Source organism: Siniperca chuatsi, linkage group LG15 (genome assembly GCF_020085105.1).
Source record: "Siniperca chuatsi isolate FFG_IHB_CAS linkage group LG15, ASM2008510v1, whole genome shotgun sequence".
Lineage (NCBI taxonomy): Eukaryota > Metazoa > Chordata > Actinopteri > Centrarchiformes > Sinipercidae > Siniperca > Siniperca chuatsi.
Window position 1 is genome coordinate 6,496,644 of NC_058056.1, and position 22,847 is coordinate 6,519,490.

At 41.8% G+C, this 22,847-nt stretch overlaps 2 protein-coding genes across 3 annotated transcripts; one reads left to right on the plus strand and one right to left on the minus strand.

Moving 5' to 3' along the window:
- The first annotated feature begins 464 nt into the window (after positions 1–464).
- kcns3a (potassium voltage-gated channel, delayed-rectifier, subfamily S, member 3a) lies at positions 465–4,106 on the plus strand. The gene is made up of 3 exons (XM_044165926.1): positions 465–531; positions 1,055–1,291; positions 1,994–4,106. Exon 3 carries the CDS (start codon positions 2,166–2,168, stop codon positions 3,465–3,467), a length of 1,302 nt encoding a protein of 433 aa, XP_044021861.1. The 5' UTR covers positions 465–531; positions 1,055–1,291; positions 1,994–2,165; the 3' UTR covers positions 3,468–4,106.
- A 10,432-nt stretch (positions 4,107–14,538) lies between these two features.
- Positions 14,539–22,119, minus strand: fosl2 (FOS like 2, AP-1 transcription factor subunit). Of its 2 annotated transcripts, none has more exons than XM_044165928.1 (4): positions 21,410–22,119; positions 18,395–18,646; positions 18,072–18,179; positions 14,539–16,512 (listed from the first exon to the last, which is right to left on the minus strand). In XM_044165928.1, the coding sequence occupies exons 1-4, from the start codon at positions 21,536–21,538 to the stop codon at positions 15,961–15,963; spliced, it is 1,041 nt and encodes a 346-aa protein (XP_044021863.1). In that variant the 5' UTR covers positions 21,539–22,119; the 3' UTR covers positions 14,539–15,960. The 2 variants fall into 2 exon arrangements, with proteins under 2 accessions (XP_044021863.1, XP_044021862.1); XM_044165927.1 differs by having other exon boundaries at positions 18,395–18,649.
- Positions 22,120–22,847: the final 728 nt, after the last annotated feature.

Sequence of the window (22,847 nt, forward strand, 5' to 3'; positions counted from 1 at the left end):
ACTGTTTCACAAAGGACAGATAAGCTTTCCAACCATTATCACCAACTAGTCCATTTGGAAACTAGCAGTCAAAACCCACACCATCAGTAGTGTTTACTGAGAACATCACTGCACTTGGGAATAGTGCTTAACAAATACGTATCTGTGCTGACCATTTGTAAAGAACTCCTAAGTACGTCCAACTAGATGAAATACCTCTTTAAGTGGGGTATGCCCTGTGCTCCCCAGGGGTCAGTTTGGTAGATAATGAGGACATGTTTCAAAGGGAAACGCCGCCTCTATTATGGTTTTAATTCTCGGTACATGATAGGATGGAATAGGATGGGTGCAAGTTTTTAGCCTTTTACATTGCTGTGTTTGCCTGAATTCAAAATGGCATAAAATAACTTTAATGGATTTAATGTAAAACCATATCCTCAAGGCTCCACCACTGTAGTCTGTGCTGAAGTTCCTCTTGCTGTTTCGTTGCATCAGCGCTCACGCGCTCCGATACAATCTTCTCCTGCCATCTACTGTCAGTAAATGGCATCAGTGAGTAAGCTACAGCATCATAAACAGTCACTGTATAAAAGTTATTTTTAAATGTGTCTGCTTAGCATATTTTAACGATATTTTCTGTCATTTGTTATGCATTGCAGTAGGAGTATTTGCTGCTGTTCATAGTATTACAGCTTGATTTGTCCTAATTATCACTTTGATTGACTAATAATTACTCAATTTTGGCTGGGCCATGATGATAGTTTAAATGACACTTCCATTATTAGGACATGACACTAGGGTTCCTCAATTCATTTTAGTAATTCACTTATATGTATATGTATTAATTCTGTTTTCAGGTTTTCAAATGAATTATATTCCATGTCCACATAAAAAAAGTTCCAGCTCATGCTCAACCCCAACCTGAGCATTATTTCAAATAGAGTGTGTGAAAGGTTGATATACTGCACTGCATTGCTCTTGTGTTCTATATTATTTCTTTGCAACCCGGTGTTTATTTAGTCATCTTCATGTCTCAGATCCCCCTCTGCTGCATTCTATTCTATTCGTTTTGCAGTTTATTTAGTTTCAAATTATTTGAGACAAAAAGACAGCACAGCAAATCCAAATGCATCACAGAAAATATCCACAACAAGATGAAAACATGAGGAACAGAAAGCAGCCTTTACAGAATCATCATCATCATCATCATCAATGTGTGATCAGTGGTCCTGTTAGAAGGTGCGTCGCGCCCTGCGCTGCACTCCAAACCCCCGCACCGCTGCAAGGAACGCTACACTCCGGACCGAGCCAGGTATGCTGCTGTGATCATTTACTCCAGTTTCCAAGTTTCTGTGGAGATGCTTGAACAGGAAATATTCTCTTGCTGCGACCGTTGTTCTGCCAAGTGATCATTTTTGAACGGCTAATTTGACTCCCAATGTCCCTGTAATTGGCGCACAAAGTCTGTTTTATGTCACTTTATTTAGTCTTCTACTTTTTATGTTTCGCCATCGATTCTTTTTCAGAGTCTAAAACACTGACAGCTTTAATTGCAATTTAAAAACGCTTTATTACCGAGCTTAACACAAGACAAGACCGTGCTCCTGGTTTTAGAGTGACGGCAGGTAGTGATGAGTATTGACGAATCCCAACTCAGTGTTTGCATGTAAAATGTTGGCCACACTAGATATCATAGATGTCTACTATAAGAACATTTTCAATTTATAATTTCATCAGCAGGAGTTTCATGCACTAAGCCACTGGTAGCCAATACATTCACTTTAATGAGCCAGTTGTTCATGTGTTAAGGCTTAGGTTCATTTCTGTTGCACATCTAACTCAAAAAGTTGAATACTGTAATAATAATGAGCACTGTCATGACTTGTAACTTGTGATAGGCTACAAATAGAAATGTAACTATATATTTTGAATGCCTGATGGAAACATTTTATTTCTAGGTTGTAAATGAAAACTGCACAGCAAGTGATGCTGTCATTTAACCGTTCCTTTACAGGGTGTCACAGAAACCCAGATGCAACTTGATACTTGACAGCTCTCAGCGTGTGACCGAATGACCTACAAGAAACCGTGAGGTGTACTCATTTCAGTGTCATTGTGTGCAGGCGACAAAGCCTCTGAGATTTTCACCAAAGATAAGCTGAACAGCATCTAGCAGCTGCTCCATCATGGTGTATGGACAGATCCTTCATCGGCACAGCCCTGATGATTGCTTTATTAATGTCAATGTTGGTGGTTTCAAACAACAAATGGAGCACGACGTTCTGAAACGATTCCCACAGACACGTCTGGGTCGCCTTCTGTGTTGCAGCTCCAAAGAAGCAATCCTGGAGCTCTGCGATGACTTCAGCCCCTCTGAAATGGAGTACTATTTTGACCGCAATCCACTTTTTTTCTGCTACGTTCTCAACTTTTACCTCACAGGCAAAATCCACCTGGTGGACGGGCTGTGCGTAGTCTCATTTTTTCAAGAGATTGAGTATTGGGGCATCAAGGCGCGCCACCTGGACTTCTGCTGTTGCCACAGATTCCATGAACTGATGGAGTTTGCTGAGGATAAGCGCTGGGATCAGAGGAGCGATGAACTGCAGCTCCACAGCTCGGACTCGTCTGTTGAGGAGCTGTCAGCTTTGGAGGAGGACATAGAAATGTTCGAAGGCTCCTGGTGTGCAGATGTCCGCAGGAATATTTGGATTCGACTTGAGAATCCAGGTTACTCCACTTCAGCCAAAGTGATGGCTTTAGCGTCCCTAAGTATGGTTATTGTCTCTATTGTTGCCATGTGTGTCCACAGCATGCCAGACTTCCATCAGGTTGATCTCAATGAGAAGGAGATTGAAAACCCAGTGCTTTCTTTCTTTGAGAGCCTCTGCGTTCTTTGCTTCTCTGTAGAGTTTATTCTTCGTTTGGCTGTTGCACCATCAGCCAGGAAGTTCTTGTGCAGCCCCCTCAATATTATTGACTTAATGTCAATTATGCCCTTCTATGTCATTATAGCCTGTGATATAATGGATGAAGGTGAGAACACAGACCTTGAGAATGTTGTCAAAGTGGTTCAGATTTTGAGGTTGATGCGAGTGTTTCGCATCCTAAAATTGGCTCGCCACTCGCCCGGCCTTCGCTCTCTTGGCGCCACACTGCGCCACAGCTCCCGTGAAGTAGGGCAGCTGGTGCTTTTCTTGTCTGTGGGCATTTCCATGTTTTCTGTTCTCATTTACTTTGTAGAGAAAGAATCTCAAGAGTCAGAGCTGCAGACTATCCCCATAGGCTGGTGGTGGGCCACCATTAGCATGACCACAGTGGGCTACGGGGACACCTTTCCCGTTACGCTTGCTGGGAAGCTGGTAGGAACCCTGTGCATCATCTGTGGGCTGCTGATCGTGGCTCTGCCCATTACGAACATCTTCAATAAATTCTCCAAGTTCTATCAGAGGCAAAGACACATAGATCTCAGACAAAGCAATAACTGAACCCTCTCCAGCAAGTACAAGGGGTTTAATTAAAGAGTACCAGGTTGCAATGTCAAAACTTTTAACAGCAAAAAATCCTTCATCACTCACAACTCATGAGAAGTTGTAAAAGAAGCTGTGACCATGACACATGAGCAGAGAAAAGGGTTAGCTGCAGAATGTATTGTAATGAACTCCTTTTTTCATGACTTTACTGACTTCATTCAGTATGGACAAGTCAACACAAGCAATACCCCGTTTTCAAGCCCTTAAATGCATTACGAAAGTTTGACAGTAAAGGATTGAGTCACATTCAATCTTGCATTCATAGCAAGTTTTTAAAATTCCTCATTTTTGCCCACTGAAAAGATATGACAAAGCATTCTGGCCATCTCCATTCCTGCCATGCTGTTGCGGTCCTCATCTGCTATTAATCCATGCGTATTGATCTCATGTCTCTGCTGCATTTTGAGTCAAAAGGCTTTTAATTGCTTAATCCAATGAGAGGCTTCTTGCTGTTTGTTTGGTCATCAGTGTAATTAGTTCTTAATCAATGTGCCTGGCTCAACAACAGTTAAAAGTCAATAAAAAATCCTTACAAGGAGCTGAATTCACAATTCATGTCACGATGAGTATCGAGAGTCTTTAAACGGAGAAGAATAAACCAGACAATAAAGTTATGTGTCTGGGTTTGTCTTATTATCATCACCAGGATTTGTATTTCTTTCATGCAGCTGTTAACAGGTTATATTTCACATTTGTGTTGAAACTATATGTAAGCAAACATTTAATCATGCTGTGGTTTAATGCTCTCCTTCTTGCCACAGTTACCTTCATCAGTATCTGTGTTTGTTTTATCTGTTATCTCGTCCACAGATAAGAATGTGCCGATCGATGAAAACAGACCAGACATCCGAGCCGCCCTCCAAAGAATGCCAGTAATGTAGAAAACAGAAACTTCTATCTCAATCCAATTGATTTTAATATAAATTATGGCCTCTACAATACTGTCTGTGGTGAGGTGGTGATCTTTAGTCAGATTATTCTCACCGGCAGCCGATGACTACAACATTTCTGCTATTTTGCAGGCGTCAGCTGTCAGGGAATTGCTAAGCAGCTTGTGGCATCAGCCCTTAAATAAACGTCTACGTCAGCACTGAGGGTTACGGTCACCTTTTCTCCTTGGGTCCCTCCTCCTGCGTACTGCCTTACCCCTCAAAGTCAAACAGTGTTGCACTCTGATTTAGTTCATTGCTTCAGTCTTTATAAGTGAAAGTCCCCGTCAGCAATATCTGTGGTCGTCTCAGTACTGAAGGACAGCCAGGTGCTTTCTACACAGGAACGTAGAGATAATGTCTGTGCTGTTGTTGTAATCACTGAAAGAACAAGACTAAAAACCTAAACCTGCTAGTGACCTCCATGAGGCTGTTGACATGATGTTGATGTTATTGACATGATGTTAACATGCATGTTGACAACTAACATGCAGAAGGGATGACATGCACCAAAAAGCCAACAAAAAGAGTGTAGGAAGCACCTTACTTGCAAAAATGAAAAAATGCCATAGGATTTATGTGAATGGGGCTGCTGTTCAAACTATTTATTTATATATTGTTTAATATTCTATGATATAATGTAGACCACATTATAAAAACAATAAATGTAGAATATTTGGGGAAATTGTATACCATTTCATTCACTCACCCCTATCCTCTCAGTTATTACTCTCTTATTCACAACTATTTGCTCCTATCGCTTCATACTATGTTTTATGTTTGTTAAAGGCCCACTCAGTATTTTTTGACCACATACTACGCATTACAGATATATGTACATATATAATTAAAGAAAATAAGGAAAACAGTAAGGAAAATAAGAATTAGCTGTTTCCCAGTTGACCATAATTGAAAATATCGGCCTGTTTTATTTTAGTGTTCACTGATAGCTATTGTAAACAAACCTTTCAATTCCATGTTTTGAATGTGGTGGTGGGACTATGCTGTTGTTTATGTTTGGATCACGGATGGCGCCTTTAACATCTAAATAGCATCACACTTCTTGCAAAGCAACCAGTCCTCTCGTACCCACACGGGAACTAAACACCTTAATATCAGCATATACAGCTGCACCTGTGCACTGCTTCCTCCTCTTGCTGATACCAACATCATCCACCAACAGTACCTATAAATCTGTTAGTTAGCATTTAACTAGCTAAGCTCAGACTGGGTTCAGTTAAATTGGTACTTTCAGTGTAACAACTTTCAAACATGCAGAGGGTTAACTGAATGGGAGCTGAACTGGATGTACTAGGAAGTTCCCTTTATGCTGCTCAATCAATATTTTATTATTAACAATGGATGAAATAACTATGTATAATGTGACCTGAAAAAGCTCTGATAAACCCACTGTACACTACCTGCTCAGCACCAAACAGCAGACAGACAGTTAGTGACCAGCTGGTGGACATAGTGGAGCATATAGCAGCTAAAGAGACTCCAAATAAATGCTAATGTTGTTCTGTGTCTGCTAGATGTGCAAATATGCAACTGTAAACTTTATAAGGTGATACTATTCCAAAATTGTCTTTACAACTTGTTGCGCTGCCCCCAAGTAGCCAAAAAAAGTCAATTAATGTGGGTTTAAAGGTGCAATGTGTAATAATTAAGACTACTCTCACCTGTTGAAGTCATACTCCAAAAGAAATAGGAGGCAGCATATCACATATCAGGTCATAACTGCTGCTAACTGCTGTTAGCCAGTTGGCACAGATAGCTGTGCGGCTACCTTAGTGGTCCTAGCACAGGTTTTAGACCGCCGGGAGGTGGAGGTTTTCAGGCCACAGCGGGGACTGCTGGCGGGCGCCGGAATGGGCACCAGAACCGGACCGAGCAACGGTACCGGGCTCAGTAGCCTCCCAGTGAACACGGCTGGACCGGGACCGATGGTGGCCAGTTTGAGGACAGGAAATAAGGTACCAAGGTGACTTACAGTGGCTCCAACCAGGACGTTGACTCTGGGGACGACGAAGACACGGTGGATTCAGGCGGGGTAGGAGCGAGAGGGAGGTCGGGCATCAAAAGGGCAGCGACAGCATGTAGAGTCAGAATATTTTTCACATTTAACTGAATTAAGGATTTATTTCGACCAATCCAGAGTTGGTGATTGTTGGAACAGTGGAAAGACTAACCGAGACGGTTTTGGTGAGTTTTATTTTGTTTCTGCAGTTAAGCAGGTCTTAGTTTAGTAAGAAAGAAACGTGAATTCAGAAGGTGTACGGTAGTATCTTTCTGTTTAATAAGGAAAATAGGTGTACGCATATGTCTTTTTCTTTTTTTACATTTTATTTTGTTTATTTATTAGACTAAAAAAGCTAAGAGAGCTTGTGTAACGGAGTGAAGTCTCCCAGCTGAAACTATGGGGGGCTTGTAAGTGATATTACAACACAGGACGTGCCTGGGCTAGCTGGTTAGCATGCTAACTTCAGTAGATATCTCTGCAACACAATACATACACGTCTTTGACATAACGTAACAGCTATTATTTCTTCACATTCTGCTGAGAATTTTAGTTAATTTTTGAATGTTTTAAACTCTTAAATCTCTTAAATTCTTACACATTGCACCTTTAACAGATAGGTTCACATTTCTCTGAGTCTGTCTTAAAACAACATACCGACATGCCATACACAGAATCAGGACTTAAATGATGCTGTATGTCTGGAAATACAGTATGAGTTTAATCAAATCCAAATGGTAACTTTTATGGAATTCTATTATACAGTATATATATGCTTGTAGAATTGTATTTTTATTTATTACAATCCAATATTGACTAAGAAAATATCACAATATCACATTCTCGTTACTGTGTCTAATCAGTGAAATCCTTCATTTACAAAATGACCCCCACATAATCATTCTATCCTTATATGCCTTTATTTTGTATTTACACTGAGTCCTAACGGGTCTGGGTAAACTCTTCCACAACTTATCAGTGTGATCACAAATCATTCTCTGCCCAATTGATCACTTTCATACTTGGTAACACACAATTAGTTGCATGTAATACTATTCCATTTAGATATGTGTGCTTAGTTGCTGAAATCTGCTGATTAATAGGCTTGGCTTACTTTTCTTCTGAAAGTTATAAAAAGCATAAAAAACATTTTTTTCCTATCAAATATGTAACTGAAACCCCCTTCAGAGTGTTTTGTTTTTTGAAACTATGATATATATATATATAGTGCATCTAAGATTAATTTTTGGGGCCTCATCTTGAACACTGCCGTTTCTTACTCCAGCACCAGAATAATGACTGCTCAGCAGTGTACTGGCCATCAAATAGGACTTGAGCCACATGTCTCAATATCTCCATGTTTGATGTTTATTAGCCTTTTACTGCTTTGCTAGTTTCACAGTGGCTTCACAAGACTTAAATCAATTTCCCTTTAATTACCCTTGTGGGGTTATCAGCTGTTCTGCTTACTCAGCACATATACATCGACTCACAATGAACAAGTCGTGTTCAAATGAAGGGCGTGTTCTTGAAATGCTACTTTGACAGTGGAGGGAAAAAGTCTGCACTCTGGCTGAAAGAGAAGAATAAAAGGTCACAAGTGTGCTTGTATGTCTTAAATTCACTCTGAGCTGTAATCAGATCTCGGGGGTAGAAATCAATTTAATCCAAGCACACACGACAGTGACAGGAAAGGGAGAGAACGGAGAAATCTGTACGTCGAGGTTACAACAGTTGCTGTGTCACAATATGGATCAGAGTGTGATTTTTTTTTTTTTTTTTTTAGCTGTAAGTGTGTGTGTATCATGGAACATGTCCTTAATATAATGAATAAAAACGAGATAACGATTGTAACGATTCAATTACACATTTGTCTCTGTGCCAGCCACCTGACAGCCCGAGCAGGCTGAAAGATCCCAGAAACTCAGTGTTTGATTTCCATGAGTGCCCATGCTAGGATTTCAGCTATTGATGTCTGAAGAGCGCTGGGCCACGGACACAATCACATTAAAGAGGGAAAACAGAAAGCTGTCCACTGTGGCTGGTTGCAGGAGAGCATCTTGTATATTCGAGGCTGTTTTTTTAGAGGATATTTACATTATGCTGACAAAGATAAAATTGGTCAAGGGCCAGGCTATAGGGCAAGATTGTGGTTTTGGTTTAATACCGATAAAGCAGGTGTCATGCCAATTTTCATCACTTAAATGGGAAGCTGAGCAACAGGCCAATATCTTCCTCTCACCTTTAATGTCTTTTATTGAATGTTCGACGTTCTAGGACCCCCACATAATCATTCTATCCTTATATGCCTTTTTTTCTATTTTATTCTACTTGATATCATACAATTAGTTGCGAGAGAACGCAAAACATGTAACGAGGGAATGCAAAAGTAGCCCTCAAAAAAATTCCCGCTGTGACCTTTAGAGGACTCTGTACAAACTTACTTCTGCCTGTTCTCCTTCTCCCAAGGTGTTTGGGCAAAAGAATTCCCCGGGGGCTCGCACACCGACTATTAGTTCCGGGAGGGTAACAACAAGAGGGAAGTGGGTAGATGGGAGTTTACACACCCAAATATAAACCTAATGAATACCAATAAATATCATATATAATATTTATTGGTATTTATTCAGGTTTATATTACAGCCGAACTCCCTATACCCACTCCCATCACTCCCCTCCGGAACTATTAATAGGTGTGCGACTATTATAAAGGCCGATTTAATATGGCATTAAATTTGTCTAATTACAGCTTGTGTTGTCTAATTAAGCTACCATAGGCCCATGTTGGCAGCATTAAATGTGGTGTCTAATATAGCATGATTTGGTACTAAGGGTAGAATAGAGTCTAATTCATATTTTGGATCTGATATGGTATTGTATTTGATTTAATTTGACTGTGATCTTGTAAAATGGTGTCTAATTGTGTATTAGGATCTCCTGTTTGGTTTCTAATTAGAGTGTAATTTGGTATAATAGTGTCTAAGTATATTTTGGGCCTAATACGGCATAATTTAGGTGTATGGTGTCTAATTAGGGTAGGGTAGGGTTGTGTTTGTTTACTGTCTAATAAAGAACATATAATTTCTAGTTTCGGTCTAATTTGATACAAAGTAAGGCTTTTTACATCTTATTAGTGTACCGTAAATATAAAGTGCGACCCATTTGCTATCACTCACCAACACTGCAGCTCCCTGACGTTCTTCAATTGAATTCAATTAAATTTTATGTATATAGCACCAATTCATAACAGAAGTTATCTCATTGCACTTTTCCTATAGAGCAGGTCTAGACCGTACTCTTTATAATATTAATTACAGAGACCCAACAAATCCCACCATGAGCAAGCATTTGGCGACAGTGGCAAGGAAAAACTTCCTTTAAGAGGCAGAAACCACACTCATCTGCCGCTACCGTTCTTCAAACCTGTCTGTTTCTTTTACACCTTCATGAGGATTATTTCTTACTTACGTTAACATTTTTATCTCCAAATTAATGTAGGACCTCTCAACAGAGATATTGCTGGCTAACATTAGCTAAACAAAGTGCAAATGCTAACTTAGTTCATTGACGAACGAAGTAACAAGTGCCGGTAAGTGATAACGGTCCAGATTTATAGAGGCATATAAAATTTGGCGATTGGCGTCACCTCCTGACAATATTAGAAAACATTATCGAGAGAGCTGGCTAATGTTAGCCCTCCTGAATATTAATATTCTCTCGACTTCAGTGGGTAAAAGCTCCAGTTTTCATACCACCAATGTGCAATCTTGTCCCCTGCCTACAGATTCTACTTTCATGTACAGTTTAGAGATTACTTTCTCATTTACCTGTATTACCCTGTTATTAGGTATTTTACTGGGGTGTGTGGTCATTTTATTCCCTCTAAGCACAGCACTGTTGAACGTGCCCCTGGTAATAGACAATAATAGTACACTTAGTAAAGCCTTAGTTCGTAACTGTAACGTGCAGAGACATAGAATTTGATCATAGCTGAAAATGAGTGTTGCCATGTTTCAGTGATTAAAATGGCGGGCACTGATCAAAAGAATTCTGCTAGCTAAACTAAAAGACAGTCCAGTACCTTTCTGTGTGAGCTAAAGTCAGTTGAATGAATAAATAGAGTTATATGTTTTAGAGATGTATGTTTGGTAATAAACTGTGTGAAGTATGGCTGAACTGAGGGAATGTTTGTAGCAACACAGTTTGGTCGTGTGCCAGCGTGGAGCAGGCTGGAGAGCTAATGGTTGCATGGATTGGTACGCTAAGACAAATTGTTGCTAGCAAGCTAATGTTACAGCCTATGTTGTTCCTACACTATCCCTTCAAAGTCCTTGGGTGTTTCAAGGTATGACATTTTCAATGTTGATGGTTTTTTTTATTGTCATTTCTGTGACTACACTGGGAAACAATTACAGTGACTGATGCTTTTGGTATACAGGAGAATACTGTTAAGTTAGATGATGTTAGTTCATATAAGCATAATTCACATAGGTTTAAAAAAGGTAATAAGACAAGTTCATATTATACATACTAGAGCAATGTTAAATACTTACCTGGTGTTTTCATATAAACTAAGGCTGTCCATTGTTTACCTGTGTGTACAGTACCTGAAAGGAGAGTAATTCTAAAGCTAAATCGTTACTTACCTGTTACTTACCTGTAATCCCTGTAAAAGAAAGAAATTTAATTGAGCACTTACCTTGGATATCCAGGAGAGAAACCCCATGAAAAGAGAATTCAGATTAGTATAGATAGTAATGTGTGTTTATGGCATTTTGTATGAGTTGTCAATGGCATTTAAATGTTTGCTTATATTTGGTTGTGGTGTAAAAGACTAAGGTAGTTAGTAGAAAGTCAGTTGTCATGACTTTTCACAGCTGTCTAGTGGTCACAGTGAGTAACTACAACCACACATTCCATATCAATAATTCATGATTTGTACAGATATTGGTATTACTGCCAGAAGTGCATGCGCAGTTGTAGTTACTTAATATGACCACTAGAGGGCATGGATACTCAGGATTATATATACGCTCATGACAACTATTGACTCAGAATCAGAAATCAGAATCAGAAATACTTTATTGATCCCCGAGGGGAAACTCTTTTGCTACAGCTGCTCAATCACGTCAGTGCACACAGGAATAGAAGTACTAGGCAAATCAAAATATAATACACTATAATACAGGCAAGGTAAATTAAGGACAAAGTGGATTTACCGGTTGATGATAAGTAATGTACAGTATAATAATACAATGTAAATATAAGTAATAAGTAATAGTGCATGTACTATCAAGTTAAGTGTAGTTTATTAAGTTAATTATGAGACGTGGATATTGCACAGCAGTAATAGAAGTATGAATAAATATCAATAAATTAAAGTGAAAACAGAGAATATTGCACAATTATTTCAAGTACTGCAGTGATGTTAATGATCAATGTCCAGTTTAATGACTTAGGGTAATACAGACAGTTAGAGGGAGGAGTTAAAGAGTTTGATGGCCACAGGCAGGAATGACTTCCTGTGGCGCTCTGTGGTGCATTTTGGGGGGGACGAGTCTTTCGCTGAAGGTGCTCCTTTGTTTGACCAGCACGTCACTCCACCAGCATCAAGCCAGAATAGCAAAGTGATCATTCCGATGAAACATTCGAAATAAAACTTTCACAATAAACAGAAATGCACTTCCACATTGTGACAACTACTGTGTGGATCTTCAGATGGACAAACAGTCCCAGATGTATTGCAGGTCTGTCTTACTGTCGAATTACATGGTATAGTTTCCCAAGAATTATAATAATATTTAGTATTAACTATAGACTGTAAACGGTCAGTGGTATTAACATAACCCATTGCCATTAACGTGCAGTTGTAGATACTTATTGTGACCACTAGGAGGCAATGAACACATGAGTCATGAAACGGTTGTCTCCGCCTGCATCAAGGTAAACACAGTGACATACTAGCACTTCCGGTGGCAGTTTTCTAAATAAAATTCACAAAGTCGACTACGGGCCCAAAGGTAGTAAAGCAGTAATTTCCCCATAGGAATGCTGTGAAGAAGGGGGTGCTAATGGAACATTAGAAAGTTAGGCAAAACTCTGTTCAAATGAATTATATGAGCAGTTTTTCCAATTAGTGTTGATTCGATTCATTATGAATTTGCATTACGTCAGTCAAGATGGTTTAACATAAAATGACTCCTACATTAATAAAATGAACCTACTACCTGGCTCTGTAGTGACCAAGGCATTACTTACTGGCGTTGTGTCGTTTTTCCTGCATGAGATAACAGCCGTCCACTTTACCAGTTTGATAGCAGAAATATAATATTACGTCCGGTGACAACTTTCAGAATAAAACAAGTAGACGCTATACATGGGGGTAGTATTAACATTAGCCTACTGCTAACATGGGTATTAGTACTGATACCGCTGAAAATAAGAACCACCATGCATATGTGTATCATTCGCACTTCAACCCAGTGTTGTAATGCCCCTCTGTGACCACTTGAGGGCAGTAAACACACAATAATGGGCCTAAACAATTCCGGTGTCCACTTTCACAGTAAAACAATTAAAATATACAGCTGTGATGCTAATATTCTGTCCACTCCAACTTAATGGGGATGGACAAAACATTCACAATGATAGCACAGGAATGTTGTACGAGAACTCATTTGTTGTCTGTTGGTTCTAGATAAAAGACGAAGTTTCCAGGTGTGTGGCTGTGTTGCAGCTGATACCACTTTATAGCCTGCAGAGGGATGGACAGTAATGTCCCCTATTAATAAAAGTGTAGTGCATCCAAGTGTTTTGACAGACCTGGAGTAGTTACATTTTTCAATGTGGGGACATGAGCCATTTTAAACATAAAGCCTATACTGAACATATAATGACAATATTATCATGTCCTGTGTCATTGCTCTGAGAGGCTTCAAAGAAGCAATTGAATGAATTCTGAAGTAGTTTTTTGAGGTAGCTCTTTCCTTTGTCTTTTTTACGAACTACTTGTTGTTAACCTGTCAACCTGTTAACGTCTTTCAATTCCACCAACCAAGTCAGAAATAGGGTCAAATAGTCTTTCTTATTTTGGAATGATGAGAATGATTAATAAATAGTGATGATATTTTGAATACTAGACTCAATGACAGGCCTTTAAAAAAGTGTGATGCATTCCCATAAACAAAATAGGACAATGTCAGGCTGGAAATGATTTTTTTATTATTATTATTATTCATTTAAATTAACAAACACTTCTATACATATTGCTGTTTTTTTTATTCATTTTGAATCATTTTAAACAGTTAAAGCATTTGGAAAAGATGTAATAGTAGTTGAAAACAGACGACAGACAGTAGATGACATGTACAGCAGAAGATACAGTCAATGGCTTTCCTATGTGTGTCGAGGGGCTCCAGAATATTTCAACATACAGACATATCAGACTCGCCCACAGTAATGTTTTTGGTTATCGTTTCACCTCTTTATGTTGTCATACAGGATTGCAAGACTTCCTGTTGCACCCACATGATATCACAACCAGTGATGTTAAACCCACCATCATCGAATGATGAATAGCCAACATATTCTTTCCAAAGTAGCAGCAGCTTATATTGAATTGCAAAGTCCATTTTCTGCATCCAGCGCAACAAAAGTCTTCCTACTACAACTTTTATTCCTCTGATAACAAAAAGGGTTCGAGCAAAGATGACACCCCCCCTTTGACCCCTGACATTATATTCACGAGGAATGTTTGAAGTAAACAAAAAAAGTCCCAAATATCGTTGTTGTGTCCTTCTCAGTGCACAGTATTGAAAACCCTCATCCCTTTAAGATACACACGTAAAAATAATGAAAAAGAAGTGCTTCATAGATCTTCAGAAATATGACATCTTCTCAAGGTGTCCCCTCTTTCATCTCAGGCCAGCTGTAGAGAGAGTCTTCTTTTCCCTTCCTTATTGTCAAAAAGTGAACTGCGTCTGGCCCTTGTTTAAAGCCAACAAGGCTTCCACAAAGTTTCTGCTGAGTACCTCGACGTTGGCATATGTTCATACACCCATAAATCAGCACATCTGAGTTGAATTTAAACATCATTTCTTTACTAAAAGTGACAGATTTACAAACACAGTATAAACAGGGTTGACATCATTGGCAGCTGGCGACAGTCTAGACCACAGTGGCTTTTTTTCAAATTTGAGCAAAATCCCTCCTTTTAGACAAAGACGAACGAATTACATGTGTCATACAAACCTTTTTGGCTTTTTAGAAACCTGACCTGCCCTGAGAGGCAGTGTTGGAAAAGGTTAGACCTTTATTTAGAGAATATAAGAAACAAAGAAAGAAGTACGGAATCCAGTGGAGGAGGGGTTTGTTCAAACTTTTGTCGTTTTTTTTTTTTAAATGTCTGAGCGAAAAGACAAACCTTTCTTGACGTGAGACAATGAAGCGATGAAGTTTACCGTCCCTCCGCATATAAGTACCACTAATGCAACACTTTGGCTAGACCATACAACAGCCTGCAGTCCTGCAACGTTCTTCACTATGGGGTTCGACTACACATGAGAGATATCCCTGACATCAATGTAAATCACATACACTTTGTCATAAACAGGTTGTAAAGTTCAGGTACAGAATCACCGAGGAAAAGCACACCAACACTACTGTAAAGTCAAGCCACTATGGCAAAATAGAAATATAGAGTATTGAGGAACTAGTCATTGATTGAAAGTTGGCTCGTATCCTTTGCAACACTGAGGAGTGCTTTGGTCACCCTGTGGATGACCATTTTGCTTTTCTACAGGCAGGTTAAGGAGAGGACAATGTCTCAACAAAACACTTTATAAAATGTAATCAGCACAGGCCATAAATACAATTAAAGAGATGGAAAGAGCGTCAGAAATGTGTACACACTCTAAGTAGCGATTCCTGAATCAAGGTCCAAGTTATGAAAGGACAAATCTAAATGGAAAAAAACGATGAGAGGAAGTCTTTGCTTACTGTCTCTTTCTCCCCTCAGAAATTCCAGTAGAATGCTGACCTCGTTTAGTGATTTATTGATTCGTCTTGGCGGAGTGCAAGTGTCTGCCACATGGCTTTTTAAAACATTTAAAAAATATATATATATATATATTAAGTATGCGCTCTCTAATTGCAGTCACATCAACTCACAATTGCCAGATTTAGGCATGTTTTTCTTCAGAATTGTCTGCTCAGTAAACAAGTTGACACTGGAGTTGAAATGGCGAAGGGTTGACACTTCTTAGGGTTGGTGCACACACTTTTACAAATAAAATTTTTTTACACTGAAGCAGAACAAGAAGAAACACACGGCGTAGCCCTTGTGGGTCTCCCTGCGGAGGGGGAAACGGCTCACATGGTCAGCTTGGTCTGGACTGTTGAATGTGCTCTTGGGTCTTTAAAAGACACTGACGGGGGGGGGGCACGCAGTTGGTCCTCATGCTTGCCTTCAGCCACAGTGTTTGTTTCTCAGAGGCCTTGCTCAGAGGGCCAGGAGGGTGGGCGAGTTGAGGGAGTCTGAGGACTGGTCGCCGCTGCTGCTGCTGCGCCGGTGGGCCTTGGAGCAGGACTCGGAGGAGGGTGAGGGGCTGTCGGGCTCCAGCATGCTCGGGTAGGTGAATATGAGGCTCGGGGCATGGGGCGTGGCGGCTGGGGTGGACGCCGCCACCACGGGCGTGTTCAGGCTTTCTCCATCTGTGCAGTACATCCCGCCGCTGATACCGCCGCCACCCAGGCAGATTGGCTTGATGACGGAGCGCTGGGGCTTGCCCATCTTCTCATCGTCGTCGTCTGGCTCTTGCTTCACTACCACTTGGTTCATCTGAGCCCGGGTGCCCATGTTGGGGCGCATTGTCAGGGGGAGGGGGGCGCACTGCTGCTGCTGGTGCCCTGATTGCTGGTGACGCTCCTCGATGGGGAGCTTGCACACGGGATTGTGGGCAACCAGCATGAACTCCAGCTTGTCTTTCTCCTTCTGCAGGGTCTCGATCTCCTTCTGCAGGTCCGCTTTCTCCTCCTCCAGCTTCTCAGTCTCCTGTGGAGACAAACAGGAAATAAGGTTGAGCACTTAAGGCTTGAGTATGAGCAGGTTTGTTTTTCTAATTATTTTTGGGGGCATTTGCGGCTTTATTGGACAGAAACAGTAGAGAGATGACAGGAAATGAGGGGATAGCCAGACGTGAACCGGGAACGTTGCAGTTCACATCAGCATCTTAACCTCTAGGCCACCAAGGCGCCCTAAGCAGGATAGTTTTAACTTGATCAAAGCAAATACTGCAATAGCATTTTCATGAATATCCAATGACAAAGCCAAAATTATATTCAGCCTAATCAAAGCTTTGAACACATGTGATAACACCAGAATTTCAAGTTGCCTCGAGATGCTGTAGCCAGATTGTATGAGTGTTCCCCTAAAGCGCCAAAAGAGGGAACTGTTGGTTTGCTACAGTTTCCTAAACATATAAAGCAGCACAACACACGAAATCAAGAATTTGTCATGGGCCATTTGGACTCACAACGTGTAATCTCGAAGCTTTCTGCTTGAGTTTCACATAATAACTGTGCATTGTTTGTGTCTCAGAGATACGAGATCTGCATCAACAGTGTGTCATTAATGTGTCACATTAAAGACAAAGAAAGATCCCATTTAAGCTGTTCGTCCGTTCTAGACATCTCGCAGATAAAGAGAAGCTGACATGCTGTCTGAGAAGTTTGACTCATGGGCAAAGCTATGAGGAAGTTATACACAAAGGGCCAGGGGAATGTGCCCAGACGCTTAACAATTTCAGTAAATCAAAGAGGAGACACTGTAGGAATATTGCTCCTTTTCACTGGAAAGCAACACTTCCTTATTTGGAGAATAAGTTTTGTTTTTTTCCTTTGAAGCAATGGCTGTGGTGTGTGTGTGTGTGTGTGTGTGTGTGTGTATATGTGTGTGTGTGTGTGCACGCAGCATGTCTCTATGTGGGCTTGTGAGACAAGCAATTGGCCCCTTTTACAAAATGTCCTGCATTCATGGAGACAGCTGCCTACAGCAAATTCCACTCCTAGGGTTTTGGGTTTTTTTTTGTTTTTTTAAGGCCTGACAAGCTCAACCTCGCTGTAATTCAGCTAATTAGTCCATTTGGTTGCCAGGCAGTGCCGCGAGACAGCCCTACCTCTGTCTGCAGCTGAGCGAGACAAAAAGCTTTTCATCGCCTGTCATCTCCTCACTCAGACCTTGCACTCAGAGACACGGCGAGAGAGAGTCGAACCAGAAATGCGAGATTGTAAATTTAGGTGCGGGGTTCAATCGCTCATCAAAAATCTAGACTCCTGCCAGACTTCTAAACAAGTGTGACTTAATCCCCCCCGTGCAACATGTATTCTATGTATACAAAGACTGTATTTTGTTGCTTTCTTGCCATTTTGATTTTCTGCGTCAACTATAAGCATGGCAAAGCATGGGTGTTAGCTAGAGGTGGTTGCCACATAAGAGGAACAAGACGCCCCAGCACTTAAACTGATTTGTGGGCGTTTTATATGATGAAAGCCGGGGCCCAATAATAGATTCGGATCTGATCTGGTGGCTCCAGTTTTCAGGTTTCTACTCACCCCTTGCAGCATCTCGGTGAGCTCTCGCCTGCGGTTGCGGCATTTGGCAGCGGCTAACTTATTCCTCTCACGCCTCACCCTCCTTTTCTCTTCTTCCTCTGGGGTGAGCTAAGGGCAAGTAAGGAATAAAATGAGTTGGTCGACAGACGCACACAATCACTATGAAGCCAAGAGCAAGAGAACAAACAAGAGCTGGGTACTACCGGCTGGCTGTGAGGAGAATAACAATGATACAAACAGGTAGACTTTATTGGCGGGATAAAATGAACTCAGCGATATATTTGCACACCTGTTACCCCACATTGTCATCCCAGATCCCTCACCTGTTCGTCCCTCTTGCGTCGGCCCCTGGCGTCCCCGATGGAGCGGATGACCCCGGGCCTCGCCAGTGTGTTGTGGCCCAGCAGCCCCGGGCCGTTGGTCAGGTGATGGCCGTACGGGTGGGAGCGTGAGTAAGGGTTGGACATGGAGGTGATGACGGTGGGCTGTACCATCCACTGCAGGTCTTGGCTGGTCGTGATTGCATTGATGGTAGGTATGAAGGCACTGTTGGAGCCGGGCATGTCGACCCTGTACTTCTGGAACAAAGGAAGGAACGAGAGAGAGAGAGAGAGAGAGAGATGATAAGACGGGTTGCATGATCACATGTAAGGACATTTTCCGGAAAAGTGGGGTGGCATCCGCTCGCAGAGGAGCGTATGGGTCAGTCGCATGCGACTTAAACTCCTTAAGCATCTAATATCTATGAGCCCTGCCTCATTACGCTTACAGCACAATGGCAGAGACACACACCACCACCCACCATTATGAAATTCACACATTTTCCACATTTCAAGCATATAGTAATGATTCAATCTACAAAGGCAAAACACTGTGTATGTAACCCCTGGAGTGGAACAGTGACACATGTTGTGAATCATGTGGGAAAGCCCAAGGTGCCCAGTGCATCTCACTTTACTACAACTGGGGAAGTGTTAGACGTGTCTGGACCGGCAGGAGGGTAAATCTACATATTAGTTGCACTTTTGACTGGGTAGATACATAATGTAAAGGCTCATATGGCGCTGTAGACCTTCTTATATTGTCCTGAAGAATAACTGTTCCAGAGGGATTTTTCTGAAACACAAAATCTGGCAAGTGACACCGATAAAATATTATTAATTTTTTTACTGTGTTTTATCATTATATAAAAGCTAAATTATGCATTTGCCTATAGTTGTGGGTATGTCTAAAGCCATGCTGTGATGCAAGATACTGTGTTTCTGGTCTAAAGACAAGATTATGACTTCAAACCAACTCAACCTTTGGCACTCAACCCTCAAATAGTGGATTTGGAGCCCTCCTTTCAAAACCTAAACTTTTTCTTTCTTTTTTTTTTAAATGTATAAATATCTACAATCAGCATGTACTGTATGTGTGAATCTGACTGTAATAATGATCACAAGTATGAGGATGTCAGATCAGTATTATCTGATGTCTCTGGAGTCCGCAGACAGACGTGCAGCCTGCTTATGTGAGTAATTTACGCACGTCCCCATATCCCCGTATTCCCGACTTTCCGTCGGATATCCCGGCAGTCTATTGGAACTTTGTTTATCTGGTGAGTCATTGTGTATGGGATTTGTTAAGCACATGTGAAACGCGTTCAGTTCCAGTAAAGGGGGAAGCAGCCAGCTGTAACAATCCTGACAGTTCGCCAGAATTAGATTTTTGGCGAGCTTGGCTTCAACATAAGAGCGTTAAAATTCCCATTAAAAAAAAAAAAAAAAAAGGATGAAAGAAGAAGAATGTGTGTGCAATGGAGGACAAACACTTTGAGTAGAGTCATTGCATAAAATGTAGAGAACTTAAGTGATGAAACTCCCGGTCTAATAAAAACAGGGAAAAAGCCTTGTTTTGATATGTCTCAATAACAAATGGGCCATGTTCCAGCCCGCTGTAATGGGAAACAGCCAGTGTGTGATTACAGGGAACCAGAGCAATGATAGATACGGGCCAAAAGTCGTTTACCGTAATGTTGCGTGAGCCTGACGAGGTTTTTCCACAGAAGCGCACAATACGCAAGACTTGGGTACGGGTAAACAACAGCCTCTTCCCGGATTTATATATTTGTGAACATTTGGACACGGCGTCACAACGTCACACTGGCATGCCTACAGTGTGTGGAGGGCACATCTCACTGTGCGTATGAAACCTTAGCCTTCGATGAAATCGAGGGGATTGATTGCAGGGATGGGTATTTTTAAACTGTCTCTCAGAACTCAGCGATTTCAGGTTTGGCATGAGGAAGTACAGGCTTTTGATCACGCTGCGCTCCCGGTGTGTACGCGCTTCCCGCTGGAGGAAATGTGCCAGGTGCAGCGCGAGACTGGCCTTGAGAAAATCTGACCACAATCCGATCCGCGACCGTGTCATTTCTGATCAGTCAAACAAGACCCAAATACCAACTTTAACGCAACTAATATCACATTTTGCAGCAGGCACGTCGCCTAACCCTTGCCTCGTCTGCATCAAGCAGCAGCCTACGTGCCTGTTGCATTATCCATTTTAACTCTGCCCCGTTTATTGCCAGCAATTTATTGCGCAATGTGCAAATAGCTCAGGGTATGTTATGCATGTGTTATAAAGGATTTATCGTCCTTGTAATGCATACGCGTAAAATGCGTCTCCAGTGGGGTGCTACAGGCGCAAAGACTCCAAACATATTATTTACGCACTGATGGGAAAGATGAGAGCGACGAGAAACAGATAGTGGATCTGAAACTGACATCTGGAAACCCCAGGCTCAAATCCATTTCACCGCGAGCCGAGTCTACCGCACCGACCAGCACAGATCACCTCACATCTGTCGGTGTAACCTGTAACGTTTGAGAAGTTGTGTTGTACCGTGAGGACCGACTGAAGAATCCATGTTTATTTTTTATTCATGTGGTCAAAAATCACCACGTATTCGCCATTTGCAGCGTGCGCACCAGACAGCGCTCACGGTTGATATTTGATCAAAAAGTACACGATCCGATTGTGTGACAGCGTGTGACAGAATTCAAATGGTACGAGTCCAAAATACTTGTGCATAGATCGAGTCTTGCATCTGTTGAGTCATCGGTGCAATCTGTGCCATTGGGTTCATCCGGTTTTTTCCCAAGCGACCTGAAGAATTCCTATCAACAGCTATTGACGGGCGGAGGCGCGGTGCCACGATAAAGAAAATTTTAAAAAAAAAAGATCTACAGGACACACAACTTGTAATTTTAAGAGGTTGTGCACTTGAAATCGACTCCAAGGCAGACATTAGGGTATTATTTAAAGATAATGTCGCGGCAGTTTCCTGGTGTTACCTGGTAGCTTGAGGTAGAGATCGGACTTCCGATCGTGCTGCTGCCGCTTGTGAAGGACTCTGGCTGGGCCGGAGAGGTGCTGCTGCCGCGGGACGAGGTGTCGTAGTTCCCGGAGTAGTCCTGGTACATGATCCAGGAAAGAGGAAGATTTCAGCAGACTGTTTGAAGCACTGAAACACTTTTTTTTTAAATCCTCGCAGTGAAAAGGCACCAACAGAAAAATCCTCTGACTCGAGACGTTGTTAATTTCAGATATCCAGAGAAGAGTTGGCGAAAACACAAAGTGCAATTATGCTCCTCTAAACTAACCTAAAACATCGCGCATATATTACCAGTTTCAATAAATATTGTCTTGTTGTGTTAGCCCTGCTTGTAAAGACTATTTCTTAATGTGCCTTTATTATACTGGAGCCGCAGGTAGACCTAAACTACGCTATCATAAATCCGTCTAGGTGCGCAAACTTCAACCTAAAGTCAGTAGCACACCTTCAGCAGTCAAATCCAGTTGAGACAAGTGAACCTGTAGTTACAGTGACTCACGCAGGTTAACATTCGCTTTAAAGCCTATTGCCTGGCTAATGTTCTGAATATTTTCCGTCGCCTTGCACTCTATCTGAGCTCTTTGCTGTTCACGGAACAGTTCTAACTTTTTTTCTTTTCCTTTTCACCACACTTCCTAGAGATGACTCACTTCAATGGCACTATGAAAAACTGCAACGGCTTTTCAACACCAACGAAACAGCCTACGTCACGCCTGGGCGTTGCGACTTCATCCAGGGAGGGGTCGTTTCTGGATAAGGCAGTGAAAAAGAAGTATCCGCTGTGAGCATCGTTCGCCCGGCGGACACTGGAGATATAATCGAAAAGCAGGGAGGCAGTTAAAGTAGCTAAAACATGTCTGGAGATATTTATTTTTTGATACGGACGTCAGTGCCGGCTGTGGAGTTCACTGTGTGTCTGACTTGCTTTGGTCCATTGACGCATGTTTCCTAAAATGGGCAGTTGCGTCAGAGAGCGCGTGTGGGTTTCCTTGGTAAAGGAAGCGTCAGACACGGGAGGGATTCCCTCCCCTAGCGCACTGCACTCCGGACTCGGAGCTCTGGCGCGCGGGTCCCGGTCCGGTTACTCGTCAGTGCAGGAAAAGGAAGATATCAAAGCGTTCAACGTATAGATAAAGAGCTTAGGGGCGCGCGCTGGTTTAAAGTCGCGCGGCACACACGTGCGCGCACACACTGGGAGTGAGTTTAGAGCATCAGACGCATCTCTTGGAAGTTTTCTGTGCCAGAATGAACTCGACACCCGCATCTGTGCTCCCAGAATGCCTAAAATGTATTGACAGCAGCGAGGCCACGCGCGTGTGCCATGCCCGTTTCATTTCTGCTGCTTGAAGACACGCGAGCTTACCATCCACCGGCTCGCATCTGCCACTGTTCCTGTT